Raw genomic sequence first — 25,631 nt, forward strand, 5'->3', positions numbered from 1 at the left:
CAGGAGTCCAAGTAGAATTTCAAGAAGCATTGGAAGATGCCGAGCCGGAGGGGAGACCACTGGAAATTCACAATGCCCAATGTAGAAGGTCAGGTCAAGATGTCATTGTGGTCGACAAATACGATAGGCACTATGAAATATCCGATGTGAAAAATATGGATGAGTTTAGCAATTGTGGGCAACCTGTAAGTCACATACTTGGACCCCGCCCAAAAGCACCATCAAGGGAAACGGAAAAAAAAGATTCGGTTCAATCTTCACCCTCGGTGCAGAACTCGCCAAAATCAACTCGAAAACATAGCCCTAAGGCTATGCAGAAGCCCCACGTCAAAGACCATATACTGATGGAAGAATTAGCATCACAACTCCTAGAAAGGAGGGATAGTGATTTGATCTTGTATGCAAGCAATGATGGAAGCTATTTTCAGCTTCTCAAGGACAAGACGATGAAGGATAAAGAGACAAAGCCAGTGGATACACCTAAGTCAGTCGTAATCTACAGGTTCATGCATGCAAAGAAGAGGTCATATCTGTATCTAGATACCACAGGAAACCATTATCAGCAGTATTATGGAAAGTTGCCTCGTCCAAAGGGTGCACATGTTGAGATAACAACATATTGCGACCAATGTGCCATTGGTCATTTAGTGAAGGACTGCCCAGTAAAGCTCTACATGGAAAAGAAGAAGCAACAAGCCAAAAGCAAAGTTCAGACAGTGACAACAAGGGAACGGAAGAAAGAATCCCCAACAAGATCTCCGGAAAAGAAGCAGATCTTGTCGCAGAGCACAAAAGATAGGCTCAAAACACAGTTGCTTGAAGTCAAGGGTGTCAACGACATTATCATAGAGAATCACGCTATCAAAAAAGATCAATTGAATCAGCTGATTCAAGATCGTTTAAGGAACCTCAGTGGGGACAAGTCAGAGCATCCACAAGGTGGTGAAGATGAAGCTCGTAGTTCAAGGTTCGAGAGCAAAAGAAGCCAAGATTCTGACAATAGTGAGCCAACGCAAGAAGAGGTGGCAGAGGTAACAAAAAATCTTAGTGCCACATCACAAGTGGAAGACATGCAAATAGAGTCAATGGATGAAGCTGAAAGTCTACCAAATAAATTTTCTATTGTGGACTCTTCATTGGTGATTGAACAAATCAAAGAGTATGAGAAGCTAAAAGAAGATGTAACTAAAGACATACAATGCACAGAAGAACAGAAAATGACTTGAGTCCAAGATTGACTACCAAGGACAAGCAATACAGGATATGAATGAATATTTTTGAGAAGAGACTCTACAAAAACCCATGGAACAATGGAAACCAAAGGCCACGGCGACCATTGCATCAGAAGAAGAGAGTAAACCTCAACATCCTTCTACACAAGCTTCAAAACATTTCCAAGAAGAGAAGTCACCATTGAATGACCTTCAAGTGCTAGAAGAAGTAAATAGTGACAGAGAGCTTCTAAAATCAAGAATCAAGGTGTCACAATCAGAAACTAGCAATGAACACCAACAAGCAGCTACAACAGAAGATAGTAAGCACTTGGGACATGCTACAACCAGTCAAATGACAAAGAAGTTCAACATACAAGAGGATGACAAAGCTTCCAAGGTACAAAAGTCCAAGACAAGTACCAAAAGCAAAGAGGACATCAGTTACTTGGCAGCCAACAAGAAGATTAAATTCTCGTTGGATGTGTATGAGAAACTGAAATTCAACTTTACAGCAGAGATAGATTGCACTGCAACGACTAATGTCATGTCTTATGGGCTATGGTTACTTCTAGGTAAGCCAGAACTGTATGAAATTCAGGTACATGTTCCTATATCACATGGAATAGCCATCACAAGTTTAGGGATTGCAGAAGCTTCCCTTAAACTATGGTCAAAGGTAATCAAAGACAAATTCCTAGTGGTGGATTCCTCCAAAATGAATACACATTTGATTTTGTCCAAGCACTGGGCAAAAACATTGGCAAAAGAACCTGGATTTTCAACAATGGTCATCACGACTAGCTCTCAAGAAATCCAGCCTACTACTGCTCTAAGATTATCGGCTTCCGGCAATAGCAAAGCCAAAATGAGCCCACAAATGTCCTACCAACAGAAGCAACCCATTAAATCAGAGTCTTCAATCCAGCCCCGAAAAATTCAAGACAGAGCTTCAACATCAACTGACCACATGCTTCCACATGAAAGACAGAATACAAAGAAAATCTTTCAACCAAAATACCCTACACTGCGCGATCATTGTCGACAAAAATCTTCAAAGGTCTACATCAAAGCTGAAGAAATCAAGGTCAAGGACCCAATATGGGTAAATGAGCCTGGCCGATTGACGAAAGGTAAACACATGGGATGGATAGCCTCCCACTACAGCTTAGCAAAGCAAGGCTATTATGAGGGTCAAAAGAAACTTTGGTTACCAAAACCACAAACCTCGGCTTATGTGGTGGATAAAGGTTTCAAAAAGCATCCCCAAAAGCAACAAAGATCATATTTATATCGCCAAAGGAGACCAACCAACAAGGCTCGCCAAAGGGATGCAAGAAATTTCAAATCCAACTGGCCTTCATACCAACATAGGACTTCATCGATAAATAATCCCAAAAATGGCACTCTTGTACATCTCAATACGACATCAAAAACATCATGGGAAGTGCCATCTACAATTCTTCAAGCACAAGGTTACTATCAAGGAAATCGGAGAATCTAGCTACCAAAGATGCCAGGTAAACATTCTTCAAGCAAACGACTTCAGCTTGAAAATAATCGCAATTTCACGGAAGGCAAAATCAAGGACAATGTCACAGTCAAGGCAAAGGATATCTGCAAAGAAACGCTAATCACACGATGCAGATACAAATGGGTGCCAAAAGAACAACAAATAACGAAGAAGATTGAAGTCATCTCTAGCTCTCAAGAAATGTCAAGACATGATAGACAAAGTGTTACGGGGAATGGAGCGAGCCAATCTTCTCAACCAAGGGACCAACAACAACAAAAAGAAATTTTGACAACCAAGGTCACCCAGGTATGGCAAAAGAAACCAATACTGCCAGTATGGTCCTTTACAAATCCTCTCTTCGAGGATGGGAGTTTTGAATTTCAAAACCTATTCTTGGTCGAAAGCTCCCGAGAGTAAGACAAGTCGCCATAAAAATAATGGCATAAGAGTCCAAAGTCGGGCAGCTGAGCCACTAAATGAGCAAGCATTAGACCCAAGCTTCATGTCTTAATATTTTTTGTGGTCTATGAGTCTAGATATTTAGATTAAAGCTAAGCTGGAGAGTTGAGCATACATAAAGTCATGTCACTCATGCTGGAAGAGGTGAGCATAAGAGTCAAAGTCTACTATTTTAAATGGTGGAGTGGCGGAGTAGTCCAGAAAACACTCACACACATGAACACAGTGAGGAGAGTGGAAAAAACCTCGTCGACAAAAACCCTTCTTGCGAGTGACGGCAGCTCTTGAAGTCAAATATCTTTTTGCTTCTCTAGCTACGTTCACTCCAGGAAGCACCCATTCAAACTCCTCTCGCACCGCATATTGTTTCCCATGCATCTATCTGTGCAAGCATATATAATGTCCTATCATTGGACATTTGCATTTGACACGATTTGTGTTCCACCCATGCACTTACACAACAAAATGACGATGACGAAGTGGTAACAGGCTTCATAAGCATTTGCTCAACAACAATGACTCTGACTTCAAGCTACTAACACTTATCCACTGTATATCCAGTAATAGTAGCCATACGGCCATAAGTACTTTAACTCAACAAAACTCGGTTACATCAAACATAAGTACATATAGCCTCACATTTAATGGTGACTAAAGGCATTTTTTTTCCCACTGTGTTTTTCCCTTTAGTCCTATCCAGGTATCCAAGACCTTCATTTTGTAATATACGCCACATTTTATTTTTACTATTTTATTTTTCTTATAAAAACACAGAAAAGCAGACCAACGACATCCCCAAACCACTACATGCTCATCAACTATAGGATCCAAGGGGAGCGGCCCAGAAACAATTCCAAAAGGCTTCAAGATTACATGTACACATGCAGGATGACACCCAAAGAACAAACAATACAGAGCTGCCAAGATAAAGACTTGCTGCAACAACAAACCTCACTCAACCTATTCACCCTACAACAACCAATCGGAGGGGGAGAGCTATGGATTCAACTACACTACATGTACAAGAAAAAGGTAACTCTACAACATACAAAGCATCTGGTAGAAGCAACTGCAACAACAAAAGATTCAACCAACACCAAAACATGAACCACTCGCCAAGGCCACTACAGATATAGGGTCTTGTCAGGGACGACAAGACTTCGGAGGGGGAGAGTGTCGAAACGTCAACCTTTCAACAACGCTTCCACAAAGATTCCATAAATATTCCTCAAAGATTCTCTAAAGATTTCAAATAAAGATGTTGATGAAGTGATGTGAAGACGAAGATGGATGCTGTAATGTGAAGATACAAGCTCATGGACATCATCGAATATCCCGTTATTATCATTTTGAGCCATTACGGCCACTTTTGTAATGTTTACGGGAACTTCATATTTTAAGTCAGCAATTGTATTGAGGCCACAGATGCTTGTTGGATGAGCAAAGCCAGCTCACGGTGTTGTAATTAAGCTCTATAGAAGCCTAGGGACAAATAAGGTCATTTTGGTCGGACATTAGGTTTTCTAAGGCTTAGTATATAAGCCAAAACCTAAAGCTTTGTAAGGAGACTTCTAATAAATCGGATCTTCTGTGTCGTTGGGAGACTGCGAGAGAGTGAGAGAGTGTGTGTGCGTGCTACAGGAGCTACGGTGGTCGGAATCGCAAACGGAGAGCAGCAGTGTGTTGCCCACGAGGAGAGCTACGTGTTGATGATTACATCACGCGCGTTCGTCTGTGTTTTGGCAGATTCACCCGCGAGCTACTTTTGGAGTTTCGGTGAGTAACTGTTGTCCGTTTTTGCATTTCAGCATATCCACGCGATCAGAGCGAGTAGAGCTACACATTAGGCACTTTAGTTTTCGGAAACGTCGACCTGCAAAAACCGGCCAGACATCCTACGCGTTTTCTGCACGGAGGGTATTGAGTAGGTTTTTTTGGTCACGGACCTTAGGGAGAGTGGCCTATTGGTGTTGATAGGATATCCCTCAAGTTTCGTAACGTTTCGAAAACGTCTAATGGGCTTTTGGCTTGCGGTAGCATCATATCAGACTCTCACATTCACAGAACCAATGGCATGTAGAGTTGATATCTCTGTAGGAAGTAATCATTAGTCGATCGAGTAGAGGTTGACACCCTTTGCTTGCTTCCACGCGCCTGCGGATCGAGCTTCGTCCTCAGTTGACATTATATGTTAGGTGAGTTCTCGCTATGCTGACGTCCGTCGCGGCGTACCCGTCCAACAGTGGTCACGATGGTATCTGGACTCTTATTGACAGATTTAGCAAGCAAGCTCATTTTATTCCAGTGAAGGAGACAACCAAGCCGGATCACTTGGCGAGACTGTTTGTGGCCCAAATCTTCAAATTACATGGCATGCCCGAGACAATTATCTCCGACAGAGACCCCACATTCTCAAGTTTGTTTTGGAAGGCTATTTGGGAGAACATTAGCACGCGGTTGCAGTTCTCGTCATCTTTCCACCCGCACACTGACGGGCAATCTAGATTGCCAATTCAGTGGTACTAGATTTATTGAAGTCTTACATCTCAGATTAGAAGACTCAATGGGAAAAGTATTTACCTTTGCTAGAATTTGCCTACAATAACACGATACACTCTTCGACGGGGAAGGCGCCATTTGAGATTATTGAAGGTGCTATGAAGGTTCCACCCTTCCTAAGCACAAAAGATAAGATTTTTGAAGCCGATGCGTGACTTGGACACGGCTTTTGCCGAGGTCGGCGAGGCTTTGCAAAAATCTCAAGAAAGACAAAAAAAGGCAGTAGGATCGCCACGTCACGATTTGAAATTGAAGGAGAACGATTGGTGCTCTTACGTTTTGAGAAGACATGCCTGAGAAAGAAAAAGGGAAAGGAGAGGCTTTTTCCAAAGCTTAGTATGCGATACTACGGACCTTTCCAAATCTCTGAAAAAATAAATGATATCTCCTTTGGACTGAAGCTGCCCGAAACTTGGAGGATTCACGATGCTTGTCATGTGAGTCTCCTGAAGCCTTTTAAAGGCGATGTGCCCGAAGATGGGGAGCCTGATGAGCAACCCAAAGTGGAAGAAAAGGAGGAGATCCTTGTTCCAGAACAGATATTGGCACACAAAGACAGAAAGATTAAGGGTAAAGCGGTTCTTGGTTAAAATCAAGAACTATCCTGCATTGGATGTGAAGTGGATGGAGGAGGAGGACCTAGCAGATACTCCTCAGATTGTGAATCTTTACCTTGAAGCATTTGGATTAGCATAGTCTATTCTAAATGGAACCCCGAATTTATCTTGGGCGGAATTTGGTGCAACGGGTATGCACAAGAGGGGAGTCGCTCTACTCCTTTGTCAACGGATTGCCTCGATTTTTTATATTAAAGTCACTAATGTCTCTTTGAGTTTCAGGGATACTGTGAGTTGACAGTATTCTGTTGTAATGAATTTATGAACTGGAATTCCCGATAATATGATACTGATTTGTTCTTGACTTGTTTAAGTGCAAGAACTGATAGACGAAATGATTGCAACATTTTGGTCGGAATGATCTCGATAGACATGGTTGCAATAGGGATTAGTCAATCGGACATCTATGAGGTCCTGAGTGGATCTAGATGCGATTGCTAATTATGTTGCAGATAAATTATGGTTTGAGATCCGAATGAATTTGTGAATGTGATTTGTCATGTGATTTCCTGTGATGTCAAGTGATGTCCTGTGATGTCGCGTGATATGGCTGTCGATTGGTACATGTGCTAGATGTGTTTTTCCTAGTGCGTCGGTACTATTAGTCAGTGTCTGCTAAGACAGTTTATGGCTTCCGTCTGTTTTGCAAGCGTAATCTAGGGCGATTACAATGCTTTCAAGAGGGGGGTATGTCACAAACTGGTGACGTGGCTGTCCATGTGTACACACACACAGTGGCATGTACAATCCAAATCCCAGGGAATACAATCTGGCTGAAATACGGACATGGCACTAACGTGGCACCGAAATTTGCGTTGCATGCTGACGTGGCACTGCGATACGGACCCCCGCAATTTTGGCGGAATTTCCAGGCTGCTGACGTGACAAAAAGCTGTACGGATTTTTCTACGCAAAAGCTGGCTGATTTCTACGCAAGAGAGGGACAGAGCTTTTGGGGATTACTTGCTTTATTTACTCAAGAGAGCTTGAGAGAGAGCCTTGCTTTATTTTCGAAAGCTTTTAATTTGCATCTTTTGGAGCTCTGCTTTTGGGTATCCCTTGTAACTCTTTATGAGTGCAGTTCGCCTCTCACTTCTCAGAGCATCTGGACGCAGAGTCTCAGAGTGAGGCAGCCACTCCGTGTACTTTGTGCAACAGATTAATACAATAGGAAATACCGAAAGAGGCGCCAGTCTTTGGGGCCAATATCTCTAGGCACGGAACTGCGTCGAGCCGGGTCGAATCAATTGTGTACTGTGAACTGTTTTGAAGTGAATTCTTGTGGTGTCGCGGTAGAATCTCGACTTGGAGTTTCCAAGTTTGTTACATCAAGCTTCTGTAAATGCTCTTTCCTTGACCTGTATAAATAAAAATCATCTATGAACCCTTTGACAAACTTCCCGAGGAACGAGGTAAGGACCCAATCCACTTTTCTTTCAAAAGCTCTCCAAGTCCATTTGTCAACCCAAAAGACAACCACTGTATCAAAAGTTGATCAATAAAAGATAAGGGATAAGGATCTTTTTTGGTCACTGCATTTAATGGCTTATAATCAATGCAAACTCTCCAACGCCAATCTTTCTTTGGAATGAGCACCACAGGGCTCACCCATTCAGCATTATCAACTGGCACAATGAACCCTGCATCCAAAAGTTTATCCACCTCTTCCTTTAAAGCATTCATTTGCTCCTTACCCATCTTTCTTAATTTCTATCTTATTGGCTTTGCCCCTTCAGCTAGTTCAATCTTCACAGGATCTCCGACAAAACCCCTTGTTTCTTGATATGAAGTGATGAAAAGATTTGGAAACCTGTCCAACATTGTTAAGTACTCCCTTCTTTCTTCTTGTGTCAAATAAGTACTCAGCTATTTGTGAATCAACCCCTTCTTCACTGGCAATTTCTGTTTAGATTGCATCAACTCCTCAAGTTGCTCTAAACGGCTCGAGGCATTTATATCCCCTGACACTTCCAATACTTCACAAGTTTCTCTCTTCTTCGTCCAACAGTAAGAATGACACTTCACCCTCTCACTGGAACCAGAAGTAGTGCTACTTTCTGAATCTTCTGAACTAGCTTCACTAGTAACTTCGGATTCATCATTTTCAGTCACATCTTCTAGTGCCAAAGGCTGCTTGGTAGTCATATCAAACACCCTCTTTTCACCCTTCTTGCCATACACACACATTGTTCCCGTGCCCCAATCTTGTACAACATCAACAGCTCTCAACCAAGGACGTCCCAAAATGAGAGGAAAAGCTCCCAGGCCAGCTACCCACATGACCACCAGAGATTGACGCCTAATTTTCCTGTTCAATACTTTGATCTCCCCGTATATCCACTGCATAATCATTAGCCCTGTTAGGAATCTGCCGAGGAAGTGGAAACATATCGCCTCCCATCCTTGTTGGCCTTGGACAATGAGGGTTGATATGACCAAGTTCACCACAATTATAATAGGTAAGGATGAATCTCCTTTGTGGCTCAAAGACACCTTGTCTACGACCCACATTAGCATTAGGCTAAGCTTCATATGGCTGGGCCATTCCTCTACCACGACCACGACCACCTCCAAGAACACTAAGCCGCAATTCCTGCATCATGATCATCATGGCTTGCATATTTCGCTCTAACTGTTCAGTGTTCGCAACCCTTTGAGCAAGTTGGGCTTCAACCTCTACCTAATTTCCCTCATTTTGGCCACCATTACCTTGAACATGGACCGCTTTCCCATACTCATTGAGTCTTTGAGCTTTCCATTCTTTCTCCCTGGCGATGGTGACTGCTTCCTCGAAAGTAGCGGACCTTTTCAGCTCAACTTTGAACTTTAGACTTTTCTTTAAGTTTGCCACGAAACGATCCTTCTTTAACATGGTCGGAGGGATTTCATTTCCTAAAGCTCAGACCCATTATCCCATAAACGAGTAAACTGCATGACAAAATCATCAACACTTTGATTAGCCTTCTGAGTGTACCTCAAAATTCATGCCAAACTTCATCAAGTACTTCAATACTCCTATATTGTGCCAAAAAAGCATGCTTCACACGACTGTAGTCCAAAACCACCCCTGGAGTTTATGCTTGCACCACCTCTTCATAATTTTGTAACCAAACTTCTGTCTCATCCTATAAACTGTATTGCACTGCAATAATACAGCTTAATCTAGTATATTTCACAATAAGCAATTAACTTCCAATTTCTTAATAAACGTCCATGCATTTTCATTAGGCAATCCATGAAACTGTCGAAACTCGTCCGCCATGTTCGATTGCCACAAAAACACTTTACATGTGACGTCGTAAGTTCAAGACATGTCGATGGATCGCTCCAATACCTAATCCACCTCGCATTGGATAACCTGGCCCCAGTGCTTGCCTTCACAAAACCTCACGACCCTCCAAAGGCTGCAATCTAATCAATGACAAGGAAAATGAGTACCTCTATAGCCTTGCACAAGTCACACCGTCGGAAGGAAGAACTATTGCACCGCCGAAACCACCTATGATAAGCACCTGTAAAGATTTATGAAGAACCCTTCTAGCATGAAGCACACTTGGAATTAAGTGAAACCAAAGACATAATGACGTAGCTCGTTTCAAGTAGATGTCCGTAGAGTATCCATAGGCTAAAAACAGATAAAAGATGAGAGATATATAGCCACTCGAAGTTGGAAGTGTACTCTCTCTTGCTCAAAAATGAGCTCTAAAATGTTGCAGCTACAAAATGGGGCTTCTTTTGATATTTTATTCCCAGAGATTTATTCTCTCTCCTCAGCCCACAAGGCTCTCTTCCAAGGCTCCATTTAATTGGTCCATTTTGCCTCATTTGGGTAGGAAATGGGGCAGCCGATGATTTTTGGACCAAGGGAAGGGATAGGAGCTAGTGTCCAGGGGACCAAAAAATGGGGTCAGGCGCCTGGGCAGCTGGTGTGAAGCCAAAAATGTGCCATTCTCTCTCCCATGAAGCCGACAAGCCCCCATAGCCAAGGCTTGAGAGAGCTCCTCTCTCCTTTGATACACCCCTAATGGGCACCCCATCCTCCCCTTACACCCCCCATTTCCTCCTTCCCCCTTCCCATGTGGGATAATCCTAGTGCCACATGGCATCCTCCTCTTGCACTTCTCCAACTCCTTCCTCCCTACACAAAAAATCTCAGCTCTATCTCCCTTCAGGACCAACATCCCAAGAGCATGGTGCCACATGGCATCCTCCTCTTGCACTTCTCCAACTCCTTCCTCCCTCCACAAAAAATCTCAGCTCTACCTCCCTTCAGGACCAACATCCCCAGAGCATGGTGTATCGCTCTGGCCACCGAATGCGACGCCGTAAAGCGTGGCTCGGAACCCATCACTTCGGCTATTTCCAAAAATTTAAAATCTCAACATTTCTATTTAGATCATCAAGTTGGTCCAGTTGCCTTTGTCGCATGCATCAGCAACTACTTTCTAAGTCGAGACCGCCCACTTCAGACGCACATAACTCATGATGTACAAGTCCGATTCACAAGCTATAAAGCACGGCTGAAAATACTTATTAAAAACCATGTTTTGGGGACTTGAACGACCAACAACACTAGTACACAAGCCCAGTAAAACCAAATCTTAGTACATGAATTTTACATGGTCACTCCCAAGACTCGAAACACTATGTGCACATATATACATGACGCTAGTTAGCAAGCTTTTGGGCATGATTTACTGGCTTTATACTCATCCAAAAAATGCATGACAAAGTCTTACACGTTTGAGAGCTTCGTAAATTGTTAGCATAATAAGTGCTAACTGTGCCATTATTAAGCAAGCCCATCAACTAGGACCTTCACCAAATAGAAGGTAGAAGTAAATTCATTCACCAACCTATACAAGCAAACCTTGAATTGTGTAAAATGTCCTTCAGACTATCATTTTTCCATCTGTATACCATATACCTAATGGCCATAGGCATTGCACAGATCCACAAAAGCTGACTCAAAAGCCATTTAAGCCACCCAATCTTTAAGACGATAAAACAGAAGCAGCAACACGATGCATCATAAGACAGCATTTTGAGCGTGAAAAACTTGAGTTAAGTACTAACTGTAATTGGTTCCTCTGCTGCTAGTTCACCAACGTGATTTACAAGCATCTCACCGAATTCTCCTATGCACCAGACAGTCACTTGTGCAAAACTTTCCTGCTTGAATTGAGCATACTCCAAGGCAGCTGTCAGTACTTAGAGAAACAGAGCATACTCTTGATCACGTATTTTCAGGTCTTACCTGCCCTTTCCAATCCTGGAAAGCACGATAGAGAGTTCTGACAGTGTAGCCCTGCAAGTCGATGGCATTACTGATAACCACCACTAGGGTATTGATAACAGCATCTGTTACATAGTTTCCAGCCTGCCCAAAATGCAAAATAAAAAAGATCAATCACAGAAGACCAAAAGTTTTAACGCCAACCACAACCATCTGTGAGTTTCAAACGCAACTACTTGAACGTGTGCAAGGAGAAAGATGAATCTGAAACTAGCTATCAGCCTGCTGCAAAAAGGCCAAAAGGCTACTTACCAGGTCCATTGCTCAACTAAATTAGAAGGTATTAATGCAAATGTTACCCATTAAATTCCAAAACTCTCACTTGCAAAGAGGGCGTCTCAGACTCTCAAGCACAGGATCCTATAGTAAAATATCATAGCCACTGCATATCTGATGCCAGTGATGTGACTACAAAATCCTAGCAATGCCCATATGCATGCAATCATGACAACTTTGGGACAGATGGCCATAACCATCAAAATATCTTTCCTTACAAGCTACATAGTACAACTACTCAAGAGTCATCGGCTTAAGTAGAGGCTATAGCAAACACTACCCTAAGCTCTTTAAAGCTGAGCCCGTAATGGACATCCAAACAGAACAGACAGCTTATGATGATACCTCAAAAAGTGCAACCACAAATTGAAGTTAACAAACAATGAGACATACCTCCACCATAACTTTGATCATCTGATCAATATACCATATCTTATCAGGAGAAAACCTGTCAAACAAGTAAATTGGAGGGGTATTTGAAAATATACATAATTTGCACAAATATTAGGGTACAATGCGGACAAAAATGCAGTATAAAAGGGTTCTGATCTTCAGTACTTACTTCTCCACAATTAAGCAGATCTTTGCAGTCAGGATACCCTTAAAATCTGAATCACTTGTCTTTAAATACTCCAAAAGCTCCTTTGTCAACGCTTTCACATTGCTCTTGTTGACTAAAGCATACACAAGCTCTAGAGCTCTCTTACGAATCGAGATATCAGTGTCCTGTTTTTAAACAAAGAGGACATGAAATCATCTCAGGAAACACCTGACATACATACTACAAAATCAGGCTTTATTGCCACAAGTACTAAGACAAAAAAGCAATATTGGTGAAGTGAGTAATAGGCGCCCTTGCAGTGCCTTCAGCAATGTTGTGGGGAACAATCGCATTGGGTCAGCCACTTACACAGAAAATACAATGTCCATACAAGTCTATCATGAATAGTAGAGAGGAGCTTGTGAGCACCGACACCGTTTGGTGCATACATAGATGAGCTAGTAGATTTTCTGGATACAGCATGTCATCAATGATGATGTAGCACTAACACGTGGTGTCCATGGTACATGATATGGTAAGAACTTGCAGATCAGCAATAGAGGAGCGATCATAGCTGAAAGCATGCAAAGGGAGAGGGATCGCTGATTAAAAAAAAGAGTTGATTTCTGGAGCACCAATTCTGAGACGAAGAAGGGAGAGGGCTGATCTACTTTTTGGAGGCACCACGTTTTCAGATCATCTCAATATGTGTTTTGTTGGGCCAATGTCAATGGTGAAACCGGCGAGTCACCTAACAAGGTGATAATATCACTAAGGCAACACTGAACTGAACTGTAGCAAATTGAACTTCCAATAACTCTCAGAGATGCTGGCCCCTCAACTTGGCGCCCCCAGCTTTATTATATTAACAAGTTACAACTGTTCTGTGTGAGCTCACTCACATAATCTAAGTGCCAATGGCACCCGGCACCTTATTTATGGGCATTTGGTCCCAAAAGCAGCTGAAAAATCATGTGCTAATTACAACAGTGCCTAAAAGCACTGAAAACATCTGTTTTTACAATAATTGGCCAGCCCCCAAGCATTAGTCCATGTAAAAATGCCAACGTCATCTCTGCCGTATGGAACTGCCACATCAGCATGCCGATTTTGCACCATGATTTACCGGTCATGCAGCTCTGGCTTCTGCTCTCTGTCTTCTGCTCCAGTCAGATCTCCTCTAGGTGGTCCTCTTGCCTCATCAAACGCCTGCTGCCCTTGTGGCCTTAGTTGTTGGTCCTGATAGGGTACATACACTGACAACGTTGTGCGAAAAGAAAAAGCTCTGGAACTACAGTCGTTCGGATCTAAATCAGTGACAAATGCTATGGCATTTCACCAGCATTTCATGAAGCTTGAAAATAACTATCAAGAGGAGTTCTGCCATACAATTAATTTTGATACAGGAAAAACACGAGCCTACTTATGAATTGTCCAGATATCATTATTACTGGCAGAAGACACTGGCAAATCAAAGATAAAGCGGCAGCACTATTTCCATTAAGAGAGAGGAGTAAAAACAGAGGTAGTACTCCCAACTTTTTCCTTTGTCAAACTTGTCTCCTCACACACATGCATATATTTGTCTTGTATAGATACATATGACTATCTGTAGCATGTGTATCATGTACCCATACACACGCACATTCTAGCTATCTAGTGGCCAGCCACGCCATAGAATGCATTCAGGCCAGGCATAACGTGCAATGTTCTATGCTGGGCTCCCAAAATTAGTAATTCCGACAGTCTGACTTGGGTTCTTAAATCTGTGTAACACACCCATTGCACCGATATGAATGAAGTGCTCATTTCACAGCTCTAGTCAAAACATCCAAAACAACATACCTTCACGCACTCAACAATTGTTGTTCTGTGTCTTTGTACAGCTTGGGTATCCACAGACACAACTCTCAGCAGCATGTTCAACGCAATGTACCTACCAGATAAGCAGGTCCTACCATAAGTTGTATGAAAGCAGTTACTAGCAGTTGGATCCAAAAATACCACAAGAGTAAAGATAAGCTGAGCTGAACTTCACTAGCCAATGCACAGAATTAAAAAAACAACTATCTGCTATCTTGGTTGAAGAGGATAAAACCAAATGACTAGCGTTTCACATGTATGACACAGGCTGATCCAAATGAATAGAGTTTCACATGCTATTCCTCGTGTACTGTGCTTGTAACTAGTGCTACTTGGAAATTCAAGTACCTGATGTTGTTATCCCGATTAGACAGAAAACGGCCAAGAATGTTGACAGCCAGTACGCGAAGACCACTCGTAGCTTCTATGCCCATTATTGTTTGGACGCATTCGTAAAGTATGGCATTTCCTGCATTCTTATTTGATTCAGTATTGGTCGCCACCTGTTGTCCAAAAGCACATTTTGGCAAATTCTCGTCACCTTACCTTTATCTAAACAGAAGGTCAAATAGAGTAAGAAACTGAAATAGTAAAACAAGTATGAGCATAATAACATGATCGCCAAATTTCTTCACACTGAAAACCTCACTATTCTCACTGGACATAATCAGTAATAAATAGCATACTCTTTTTGTCACTCCCTTCTCTCTTTCATCCCCTTATCTGCCCTTTGGCTCCATTTGAACTCTACTCCCCATCCCATCATAGCTTAAACAACCCTGCATTGGCTGACACCACAGTCTTTTGAAATTCTTACAGGCTCTAGCCTCTGTTCTGGTACAATCGGTCTAATGTGCCTGTGGATTCCTATCCAGCTTCTCTTGATCATGCAAGCACATTGCAGTCCTTGGTAGCAATCGAAGTGACTTGCGTCTTTTTATAGTAAAACCAGCAGCTATTTCGCATATCTTAATAGCTACCAAGAAGAACACTAACAATTGCAAAGATTTCAACTATCCATAGTATGCTATTTGAACTCTCAAGGGGAATAGATAGCAAAAATAGTGTTTTCTTGTGCCATTTTGGAAAAAAATCCATACATGTCACGTAAAAAAACTACTAGCAAGAGAATTAATTCCTGCTGCAAGAATGAAAGCCTCACAAAAGACATTATATCAACAAAGCAACAAATAAATCTCACCTGTGCAAGCACGTCACTCATTATATCGCTTGCATTAGCATCATTATGCCCAACAATCTGAAGCAATCTCAGTAGCCTTATCTGAAGAAACGGATCTGTAAAACCACTGACATCATACTCATGGGCATAACCACTTGTGAGCATATTCTTCAAAGTACGCACAAGGGTTGATGTTTGCTGCAAAACCAAAGCTTCCAATTGATAACTAACAAAATAAGTAAACGCTAAAGGCTTCCCACCAAACATATACAATCAGACCCAACCTAATGACTCAGAAACCACAAGTCATTTTATGGTCAGAAGATACTCAAAAAAAGTTTAAGATCTACCCACACACCTTTTACGCCCCAGACTTAAAAGAAAGAGATCAAGAAATAGAGAACAAAGTTAGAAGAAAACTGTGTCATTTGTGTTGCATGCTCAAACTTTGCAGCCTAGCACACTAGTGAGTCCAATCTAGTTTAAAGACGACATTTTTACATTGGAGTACTCAACTCTAAAAGGGCCAAACAAAAGAAGGAACTACAAATACCTGCTGAATTTAAGAAATTGCTGAATAGAAAATTGTTTACAGATTGTAACTAGCAAGCGAATGGCAAGTAGCATGCTTACCATTCGAAAATGCTCAAGCGCGCCAGCATTTGCATGGCATAATTCCATGCATAGCTTTACTCCTGCAATAAGAGCTCCATGATGCTTATCAGAAAGTAAGGCAGTGGCAGGCTTTAAGAAATTGTCCGCAAGATCTGGGACCTTTCGCAAGATGCGTACAGAACATAGAGCAGCCTGTCCAGCATGCACAAGACAAGACATTTTTTAAGAATGTACAAGTCAGCAGAAAACCCCAGAGAAGCAACATCAAAACCTCTACCTTCTTCCTAATATAGGAATTGTTGCTTTGGAGAAGCTTTTCAACTTCCCCTGAGAGATCACGCGCCATCTCAGCTGAGCAAATATTACCCAGGGCACAGAGTGCAAGGCCAATTATGAACTGATTGCTGTGGTTCAAGTCACTGGGAAGACAAAAAAGGCAGAAAAGGTCTTCGCGATTAAAAAGAGCAAATAGAATCACATCTCAACATTTTTAGAAATCCTTACATACTTCTTCAAGGAATTTGTCACCAGCATTAGCACTTCTTGTCTTTCATCCAGTAAAAGCATGAGCCCAAGATAGCCGATTCGCTTTTCTGGAAAACCTGAGGAAGCAATCAACTTCAGGCACTCCATCTGTCCGAAGTGTGTAGGGTACCCAAGCATATGTATAAACATGAGTTTTGCCAGATTGCGGTGGCTGTAGCCCTGCTCATTCTCATTAAAGGCTGTTCGTAGAGCTGCACACTCTTTCTTTATGACAGCCCGTTCTTCAGCTGCAGTCTTGCATGCTCTTATTGAGCGTATCATATCCCTGTTTTAGCAGGTGATATGTCAGACCAAATTGCAAGGTAGCTGATAATTTAACAAACTACTACATTGACGATAAGCAAGCAATGTTTCATTTATGACCACATCCAACCAAATCAGAACTTGCATACTGACGATAAGCAAGCAACCAATCAGCAGTCGGCTAACGTAGCAAATACAAGCTAGGCATTTTCATACCGCTTACATTCTCCTTCCATATTTCTTGTTTGAATGGCAGAATCCCTCAAAAAGCTTTATTACTTCGAGTGAATTTAAACAAAAAGGAAATAAATGCTGAAGTTGTAAATGCATTAATAAACAAGCTTAGCATGTACATGACAAGAAAGAGGGAAACATAATGCTCTTAAAGACCAATGTGGACTAGGAGATCAATAAACTACATACAATCAAATGTATCTCTTATCATGAAGAAAAGAAAACAAGCCTAAAGCTAAAGATTGATTACAGTATTACTACCTATCTTAAAGTATTAGATATCACATGTCCATTCTCTCACTGGTTTCTGTCTCCTCTCTAAGCTTTGGCATCTTCCGCCTGGGTCGCTCAATAATTGCATTAATCCGTTTAGCGTGGGTGTCTGGGTCTCCTCCACAGTGGGCCTTCGCATCTCGCTCAGCTGAGAGCCACTTCTTTATCCACCATGACACCAGCTGATGTTTGCTTGGCATCCAAGGTCCTCAACTGCAGCTTCAAAGCAATCCCCTTTATGGGAAACACTCAACCATACAGAAAGACAAGTCGATTTCAAACCATTTTGAATCCTTCATTAACTTGATGTGGTTGATTACCAATGGATAATGTTGAGGCTGATAAATGCCCAAATCCAGGCATTGACATGAACTCATAGGCTCAGGAACAGCAAGTGATCTTTGTCAGTAAGCTTGTGTCACAAAGTGATGATGTGGCATGGCCTAAGGAAAGAGCCCGGACAGAGGGTGTCTGAAACACTCTGAAAGAAGCAAAAGAAGTTTTCCCAACTTGCAGATTATGGCCAAGTGGCCCAAGAAGGGTTAGGTTTAAAAACCTAGCCTATCCCACCTTATGGAGCCCGGATGAGGGGCCTAAAACCTTAGAGCAGGACCCCAAATTTGCGTAGAGTGCTGGCGTGGCAGGCTATACGCATGCCCGCCTTTTGCGGCAGAAATTGCAGAAGCCTGATGACGTGGCAAAAGCTTGCTTATGGCTCCAAAGCTTGCTCATGAAGCATTTCCATGGGATGCTTGCTGTTGGAGCCATAAGCTTTTAGAACTGTAGCTTTTCATGTAATTTGCTTTTGAGTTTGGTCAAGGGCCTTCATGAGTGTGCCCACGGCCCCATTTCCGCAGTTTTGCATGGGAGTAGCTGAGAGGAGGAACCTCGGACATTGTACTTTGACAAGCATAAGAATAAAAAAATACCGAGAAGGGGCGCCAGTCATTGGGGCCAGTGCATCTTTAGAGTAGAACTCCACTGTGCCAGGTCGTCTCTCCTCTTCTCTCCCCCTCTGTTTTAAGTCATGTTTAGTTGTTTCCAGTTTCTCTCACGTGTGTTGCTGTAGACAGTAGATCTTCGGCATGGAGGGTCCAAGTCTATTCAACTTGTAGACGTGAATCTTGTGGTGGATCCTTGCATCTATATACTTGTCTGACTAGAGGCACCTTTGTCTACCTCTAGGGTCTTCTTCACCTCTTCTTTGCTTCTCTCCTCCTAGCTCTAGCCTCTCTCAGCTTTAGTCCTCCTAGATCCAGATACAACCTCCTCTCTCTCTCCTCCTAGTGCATCCAACAACCATCTAACTTGCTCTCCAACATACAAAATAGTGTCCCACTATCCTGGCAAACCAATGAAAATACTCCCAGATGTATAGCACCTCCATGTATAGTAGGAAGAGATATGGATCAAGGAGGATTCTTGACAAAGAGGCCTGAAGAAGTGGGAGTGCACACACTATCAGCCACCTTCACCCAACACAACCCCTAAGCCACTGCCAATCTCTGACAGATGGGGATGAAACTATGGCAATAGACCTAAAAATCTCACCGTAACTGCAAGCCCTTCACCAAGGCTAGCTAGATCCATCCCCTGCCTGCATATGTACAAATAAGAATAAGCTCTACTGAAGTTAAGGGACTTTGTGCCAATGCTAGGCTAGCCTCATCCAATGTCTCAAACCTAAGCCTATAGCATACTCTCCCCAATGGAGAGACCATCACAATCCTGCGAACAGGTGGAATGAGTAAGGCAGCTCCGAGGAAGTCTAAAAGCCGAGTCATTGACAGCCTCTCTCCAACGACTTTGCTATTAGAGTTATGCCACTCTACTGCTTCACATAGGGTTAGGTCATGCTTGTACAACTAATGAACCCCTGTGCTAGTGTACCCTCGGGCTGGCCACCCACATGCATTTGCATTGAGGCTGCATTTGTTCAGGGCTAGTGTGACAAACTGCTGACGTGTCAAGCCACTGAAGAACAGAGCCACTGTGCAGATCCCGACTGAGGGGCCTAAACCCTAAGAATAAGCAGATGAAGAAGAAGAAGTTCCTACTAACTTATGGGACCCCGTCTCATGGGGCCCAAGTAAAACAAGAGAATAAAATAAAGCAGGACCCACACACACACGTAGAGCTGATAACGTGCTAGAACTGTACGAATTTCCGGATTTTGCGCTAACATGTTGACGTGGCAGAATTGTATGGATTTTCGGATTTTGCATTGCTGACGTACAGACTGTACGGATTTCCGCAGATTGCGCTGGCTGTGCTGACGAGGCAGTTGTACGGATTTCCGTAAATCACGCTGACAGCTTTTGGGCCATATGTTTTTGTACCAGATACTTTTGAGTTTAAGGCTTTTCATGTAAACTGCTTTTGGGCCTAGGGCCGTTAAACATGAGGCCATGGGCTCATTCTCTGGCATGCTTTTGGACAAAGGTGCAGAGCATGGAGTACTGGTTCGTACTCATTTGTTGCAATATAAAGAAATACCGAAAGTGGCGTCAAGGTTTGGGGTGTAAGGTGCAACGGAATGAATGTTTCACTTTGCTCAAGATGAGTGCTCCGAACTGTGCTCAAGGTTCCTTTTGTTCTTATGGAAGGGAGAGCCTTCCGTTCTTAATGAGAGAGTGCAATGATTTCAAACAAAGTGAGCGGACACTGTGCGTGCAAGTGTATGAAACTGAGAGATAGAGAGAGAAGAGAGATACGACACAAGAGACGTTGTAAAACCCTCCTTGGAAGGCCCCACTCGTCGGTGAGAGTGGTCTACTTTGTTTGCGAGTTGTGCCAATGCAACTCGATTCGTTTCTTGTTGCTGTGCCATCATGTCCAACATCGACTTGACCATCATCTCCATAGGAGTGAGTGCAACTCGTGGCGTAGATGGTGAAGGGGGAGGGTCGAAAAAGTCTCTTGGTGGGGGAAAATCTTCGCCGCCTCTCTCATGCTCATCACCTGTATGCGAAGTATCCATTCTGCTTCGGGTGACGACCATGCACTATGATCTTTGGTTCTTAAGTTCACGAGGAACTTGGGTTCTCGAGGGTCTTGGTTCTTTGGTTCACGATGAACTTGGGTTCTTACGGGTCTTAAGTTCTTGAGGTTCTTGAGGTTTTCTTTCGCTTGCAAACCGTGTTTGAGAAGGATCTTCTCTTCACCCGAGTTCTACTCCTTTCTACGGGCACACCCCTTGGCGGCCTTGCGCTCACACCAAGGTTGCTTTTTCCCACCTCACGTCGATTGGCCGGCCGCTAAGTGCACTGTCCGCTCTCAATGAGTGAAAAGAGACACAAGGGGAGGCTGGACAAGCCCTTCTTTCTTGGGATTCTTGTCACTCTTCAACAAAACACGATTAGGAATCGACAGGACCAAGCAAACTTCGGTTCGTGCGACCGCAACAAGCAAAAAAATTCTTGTGATTCTTGTGGTTCTTTCCTTGAGTGATACAGAACACTGCCAAATCTCTGATACCAATGTAAGGTGCAGCGGAATGATTGTTGCGCTTTGCTCAAGATGAGTGCTCCGAACTGTGCTCAAGGTTCCTTTTAGTTCTTATGGAAGGGAGAGCCTTCCGTTCTTAGTGGGAAATGCTATGATCACGAACAAAGTGAATGGACAATGTGCGTGCAAGTGTATGAGACTGAGAGATAGAGAGAGAAGAGAGATACCACACTAGAGACGTTGTAAAACCCTCCTCCGAAGGCCCACTCTCGTCGGCGAGAGTGGTCTACTTAATGATTGCACAAAGGGGTACAATGCGTATGCAATGGACTGATGCAACTTGGACTATGCCGATGACGACGACGGTGATGACGACGACGACTTGATGGCTGAAATCTGAGATCTTCTAACTGCTGAATTTCGGGACTGTTTCGGTGGCTGAAAATGACTGTTTTGGCTGCGTTTTTATGGCTGAATTTGGGGGAACTTCTGCAACCAACTTGGGGCTGAATCTACTACTGTACCATAGGCTGAAAACGCTATGTATTCTGCTACAAATGGGCTGCAAAACAAAAACGCTGATGCACTCTTGCTGCTAGCCAAAAACGCTAGGCTGATCTGGGACATAAAGTCAAAAACACTGATGGGGCTGATTTGGGAAAACGCTAGCAACTAGAACTTGATGGCGATGATGGGGATCTGCAGTCGCTAGGCAATGCTAGGAGGCTGGCGATCAAGCACTGCTGAAAAACGCGAGGTCTTGGAGGGTAGGCGAGGATGGGGAAATCCAAAAACACCAGAGTGCTGAGGGGGTACTGCTGAGAAGTTGCCTGTTGAGCGGGAAGCTCCTGCTGCCTCTTCTGCCAGAAAGTGCTAACTTGGGTTTGCTTATATATTAACTTGGCAAAATTGCCCTATCTACTTTTGTTGGAAAGTCACTTAAAAATAATAAGTGAAAATAACCAAAAATAGGGAAAATAGGCTAAATGCACTGGAAAATTCCCCTGTCTGAATCTGATGGATTCTGAAGGGAATACTGATGATCATGTTGTGTGCAACCAGAGGATATGCATCTACACTAAGTGACTGGGCATGCACGGTCTACGAATAGACTCACAAAAGTGCCAGATCACTGCTGATCTAAACTGACTGGACTGACTGAACCCTATTATGTTGTAGCTTGTCCACGGACACATAGGGTTGGATGTGTCACGTGACAGATATAACACTAGAGACGTTGTAAAACCCTCCTCCAAAGGCCCCACTCTCGTCGGCGAGAGTGGTCTACTTATGATTGCACAATCTGGTACAAACTGAATGCATGTGCTGATGCAAGTCTAGGCTATGTCGATGACGACTATGGGGATGACGACACCGACCTAAGGGCTGAAATCTGCAATCTTTTATCTGTTGTCCCAAAAACGCTGATGGGGCTGATTTGGGAAAACGCTAGCAACTGGAACTTGATGACGATGATGGGGATGTGCAGTCGCTAGGCAATGCTAGGAGGCTGGCGATCAAGCACTGCTGGAAAACTCCAGGTCTTGGAGGGTAGGCGAGGATGGGGAAATCCAAAAACGCCAGAGTGCTGAGGGGGTACTGCTAAGAAGTTGCCTGTTGAGCGGGAAGCTCCTGCTGCCTCTTCTGCCAGAAAGTGCTAACTTGGGTTTGCTTGTATATTAACTTAGCAAAATTGCCCTACCTACTTTTGTTGGAAAGTCACTTAAAAATAATAAGTGAAAATAACCAAAAATAGGGAAAATAGGCTAAATGCACTGGAAAATTCCCCTGTCTGAACCTGGTGGATTCTGAAGGGAATACTGATGATCATGTTGTGTGCAACCAGAGGATATGCATCTACACTAAGTGACTGGGCATGCACGATCTACGAATAGACTAAAAAACTGCCAGATCACTGCTAATCTAAACTGACTGGACTGACTGAACCCTGTTATGTTGTATCTTGTCCACGGACACATAGGGTTGGATGTGTCACATGACATCCCCTCCTTTTCAAAGTGAGGTACTGGTACCGAACTGTATGGCGTCGAGGGAGATCGCCGATAGCATCCGGAATCCTGGAAGGGACTCTTTGCTGGCCCACTCTGATGTGTGGGTCGTGCGATAGTTGAACTTCATAAAGGTGTGCACCGCTTGCTTCTTTGGGCCGCGCCGAAAGCGACACAAAGTCTTCTATGGCTCCTTCCTTGCTTCAACTTTGTCTAGAGTCATGCTTCTTCCATCTTCAGAGCTCTGGCAGTGTTCTGTATCACTCAAGGAAAGAACCACAAGAATCACAAGAATTTTTTTTGCTTGTTGCGGTCACACGAACCCAAGTTCGCTTGGGCGTGTCGATTCCTAATCGTGTTTTTGAAGAGTGACAGGAATCCCAAGAAAGAAGGGCTTGTCCAACCTCCCCTTGTGTCTCTTTTCACTCATTGAGAGAGGACCGTGCACTTAGCGGCCGGCCAATCGATGTGAGGTGGGAAAAAACAACCTTGGTGTGAGCGCAAGGCCGCCAAGGGGTGCGCCCGCGGAAAGGAGTAGAACTCGGGTGAAGAGAAAATCCTTCTCAAACGCCGTTTGCAAGCGAAAGAAACCCTCAAGAACCCCAAGAACCAAGACTCCCAAGAACCCAAGTTCCTCGTGAACTTAAGAACCCAAGACCACAAGAACCCACGACTTCAGAATGGTCATCACTCAAAGCGGAATGGATACTTCGCTTGGAGGTGATGAGCATGAGAGAGGCGAAGAAGAATTTTCCCCACCAGGAGGTTTTTCCGACCCTCCCCTTTCCACATCTACGTCAAGGATTGCACTAACTCCTATGGAGGCTTTGGAGCAATTGTTTCTGAAACGGAATTTAGAACGCGAAGCACGAAACGCGGAAAGAAAAGCAGAAATGGAACGCAGACATGCAGAAAGAGAAGCAGAAAGAAAGGCCTACGAACAACAAAGGGCAGCCATAGATCGTGACTACAAAGAAGGAATGGCAGCCATACAGCGTCAGTATGACTTGAAACCAATACAAGAACAGAGCGACCGACAAAACAAAGAATTCTGGCGACTCTATTCTCAAGTTCAGGCACAGATGCAAGAGATTTGGGGAAAGGAGACTCTCTCAGTCTCTTCTTCTCCAAAGCATGACACACAAGATTTGCATGATTGTGAGAAGCATGATGATTTGAATGATAATGATAAGCATGATGATTTGAACGACAATGATAAGCATGATGATTTGGATGACACTGAGAAGCATGATGATTTGCATGATCAAGATGTGATTTCTCACAAGCATGATGATTTGCATGATTAAGATGTGATTTCTCACAAGCATGATAAGTTGCATGAAGATGATGTGATTGTTCACAAGGATAATGTGTTAGTGGATGCTTTTTCTAGCGAAGCTAACATCGTTACAGATTCGATCAATCACAAAGAATCGATCTTGGCTTTCGAGTCGAGGTCCACAGATCCCCCACAAGAAGATTCAATAGATCCCGAAGAACCGATCTTGGCTCTCGAGCCTAGGTTCAAAGAACCCTTACACGAAGTATTATGTGTTCGCATGATTGATACGCACGCATTGTTCGAGTGTTTCATCCGTGATCGTTTCCTGTATTTTAGTCAACATCGTTATGTAATCCCTTTTCCTAGGCATGACATATTGTATGTTGAACACGTTTCTCTCATGGATGCCGATTTTCCATGAAAAGCTGAAAAGTATGTATGTCAGGAAGTCACATTCCGTGTCTCTTCCTTGGCACGACACAATTGTAAAAAGAGCACATGAAAGTATGAGCACCAAGCATGGGCATTTCTGTTGTAAATAGCCACAGTTGATTGATTTAGGTCAAAAAGAAAAGATTCGATCTCATTGTTTACATGTGTTTAATGAACGGTTTGTCACTCCGTCTCTATGTTCATCTACATTGCATACACAGTCTTTCGAGAAGACAAGATTTTTTCCACTCACTTTACATGGAATGGGTATGTTTATGGTTTTGTGTTGGAAATGGTTTCAGGAATTTTCAGCCATGGAGATTCTTGAAGAAGGAAGAAGCAGGACTCTAGACGAAGTTGAAGCATTGAAGGAGCCACAGAAGACTTTGTGTCGCTTTCGGCGCGGCCCAAAGAAGCAAGCGTTGCAGACCTTTATGAAGTTCAAGTACCGCGCGACCCACACATTAAAGTGGGCCGGCGAAGAGTCCCTTCCAAGATTCCGGATGCTATTGGCGATCTCCCTCGACGCTATACAGTTCAGTACCAGTACCTCACTTTGAAAAGGAGGGAATGTCACGTGACACATCCAACCCTATGTGTCCGTGGACAAGCTACAGCATAATCAGGTTTCAGTCAATCAAGTCAGTCTAGATTTAGAAGTAATCTGGCACTTTTGTGAGTCTATTCGTAGACCGTGCATGCACAGTCACTTAGTATAGATGCATATCCTCTGGTTGCACACAGCATGATCATCAGTATTCCCATCAGAATCCATTAGAATCAGTTAGGGGATTTTTCTAGTGCATTTAGCTTATTTTCCCTATTTTTTGACATTTTTCACTTATTAATTTAAGTGACTTTCCAACAAAAGTAGGTAGGGCAATTTTGCTAAGTTAATATATAAGCAAACCTAAGTTAGCACTAAATGGCAGAAGAGGCAGCAGGAGCACCTTGCTCAACAGGCACTTCTCAGCAGAACCTTGGTGGATTCCCTCCAAGCAAGATCCCAAGCCTTGGCGTTTTCTCCAAGCA

At 43.2% G+C, this 25,631-nt stretch overlaps 1 protein-coding gene across 3 annotated transcripts in view; it reads right to left on the bottom strand.

Annotated features, from left to right (window-relative positions):
• LOC147460169 (AP-1 complex subunit gamma-2-like) overlaps positions 1-25,631 on the bottom strand; it is a 76,107-nt gene that overhangs the window by 27,043 nt on the left and 23,433 nt on the right. For 2 of the 3 annotated variants that reach the window (XM_086511272.1, XM_086511274.1), the window contains exons 2-11: positions 16,642-16,944; positions 16,411-16,552; positions 16,152-16,325; positions 15,540-15,716; positions 14,687-14,841; positions 14,321-14,411; positions 12,497-12,660; positions 12,328-12,382; positions 11,620-11,742; positions 11,439-11,537 (exon numbers count right to left, since the gene is read on the bottom strand). In XM_086511272.1, the coding sequence (XP_086367398.1) occupies positions 11,439-11,537; positions 11,620-11,742; positions 12,328-12,382; positions 12,497-12,660; positions 14,321-14,411; positions 14,687-14,841; positions 15,540-15,716; positions 16,152-16,325; positions 16,411-16,552; positions 16,642-16,944 (1,483 nt within the window). The remainder of the gene's footprint in view (positions 1-11,438; positions 11,538-11,619; positions 11,743-12,327; positions 12,383-12,496; positions 12,661-14,320; positions 14,412-14,686; positions 14,842-15,539; positions 15,717-16,151; positions 16,326-16,410; positions 16,553-16,641; positions 16,945-25,631) is intronic. The other variant, XM_086511273.1, reaches the window with a different exon arrangement.

Source organism: Adiantum capillus-veneris, chromosome 4 (assembly GCF_014529385.1).
Source record: "Adiantum capillus-veneris isolate H3 chromosome 4, ASM1452938v2, whole genome shotgun sequence".
Classification (NCBI taxonomy): domain Eukaryota; kingdom Viridiplantae; phylum Streptophyta; class Polypodiopsida; order Polypodiales; family Pteridaceae; genus Adiantum; species Adiantum capillus-veneris.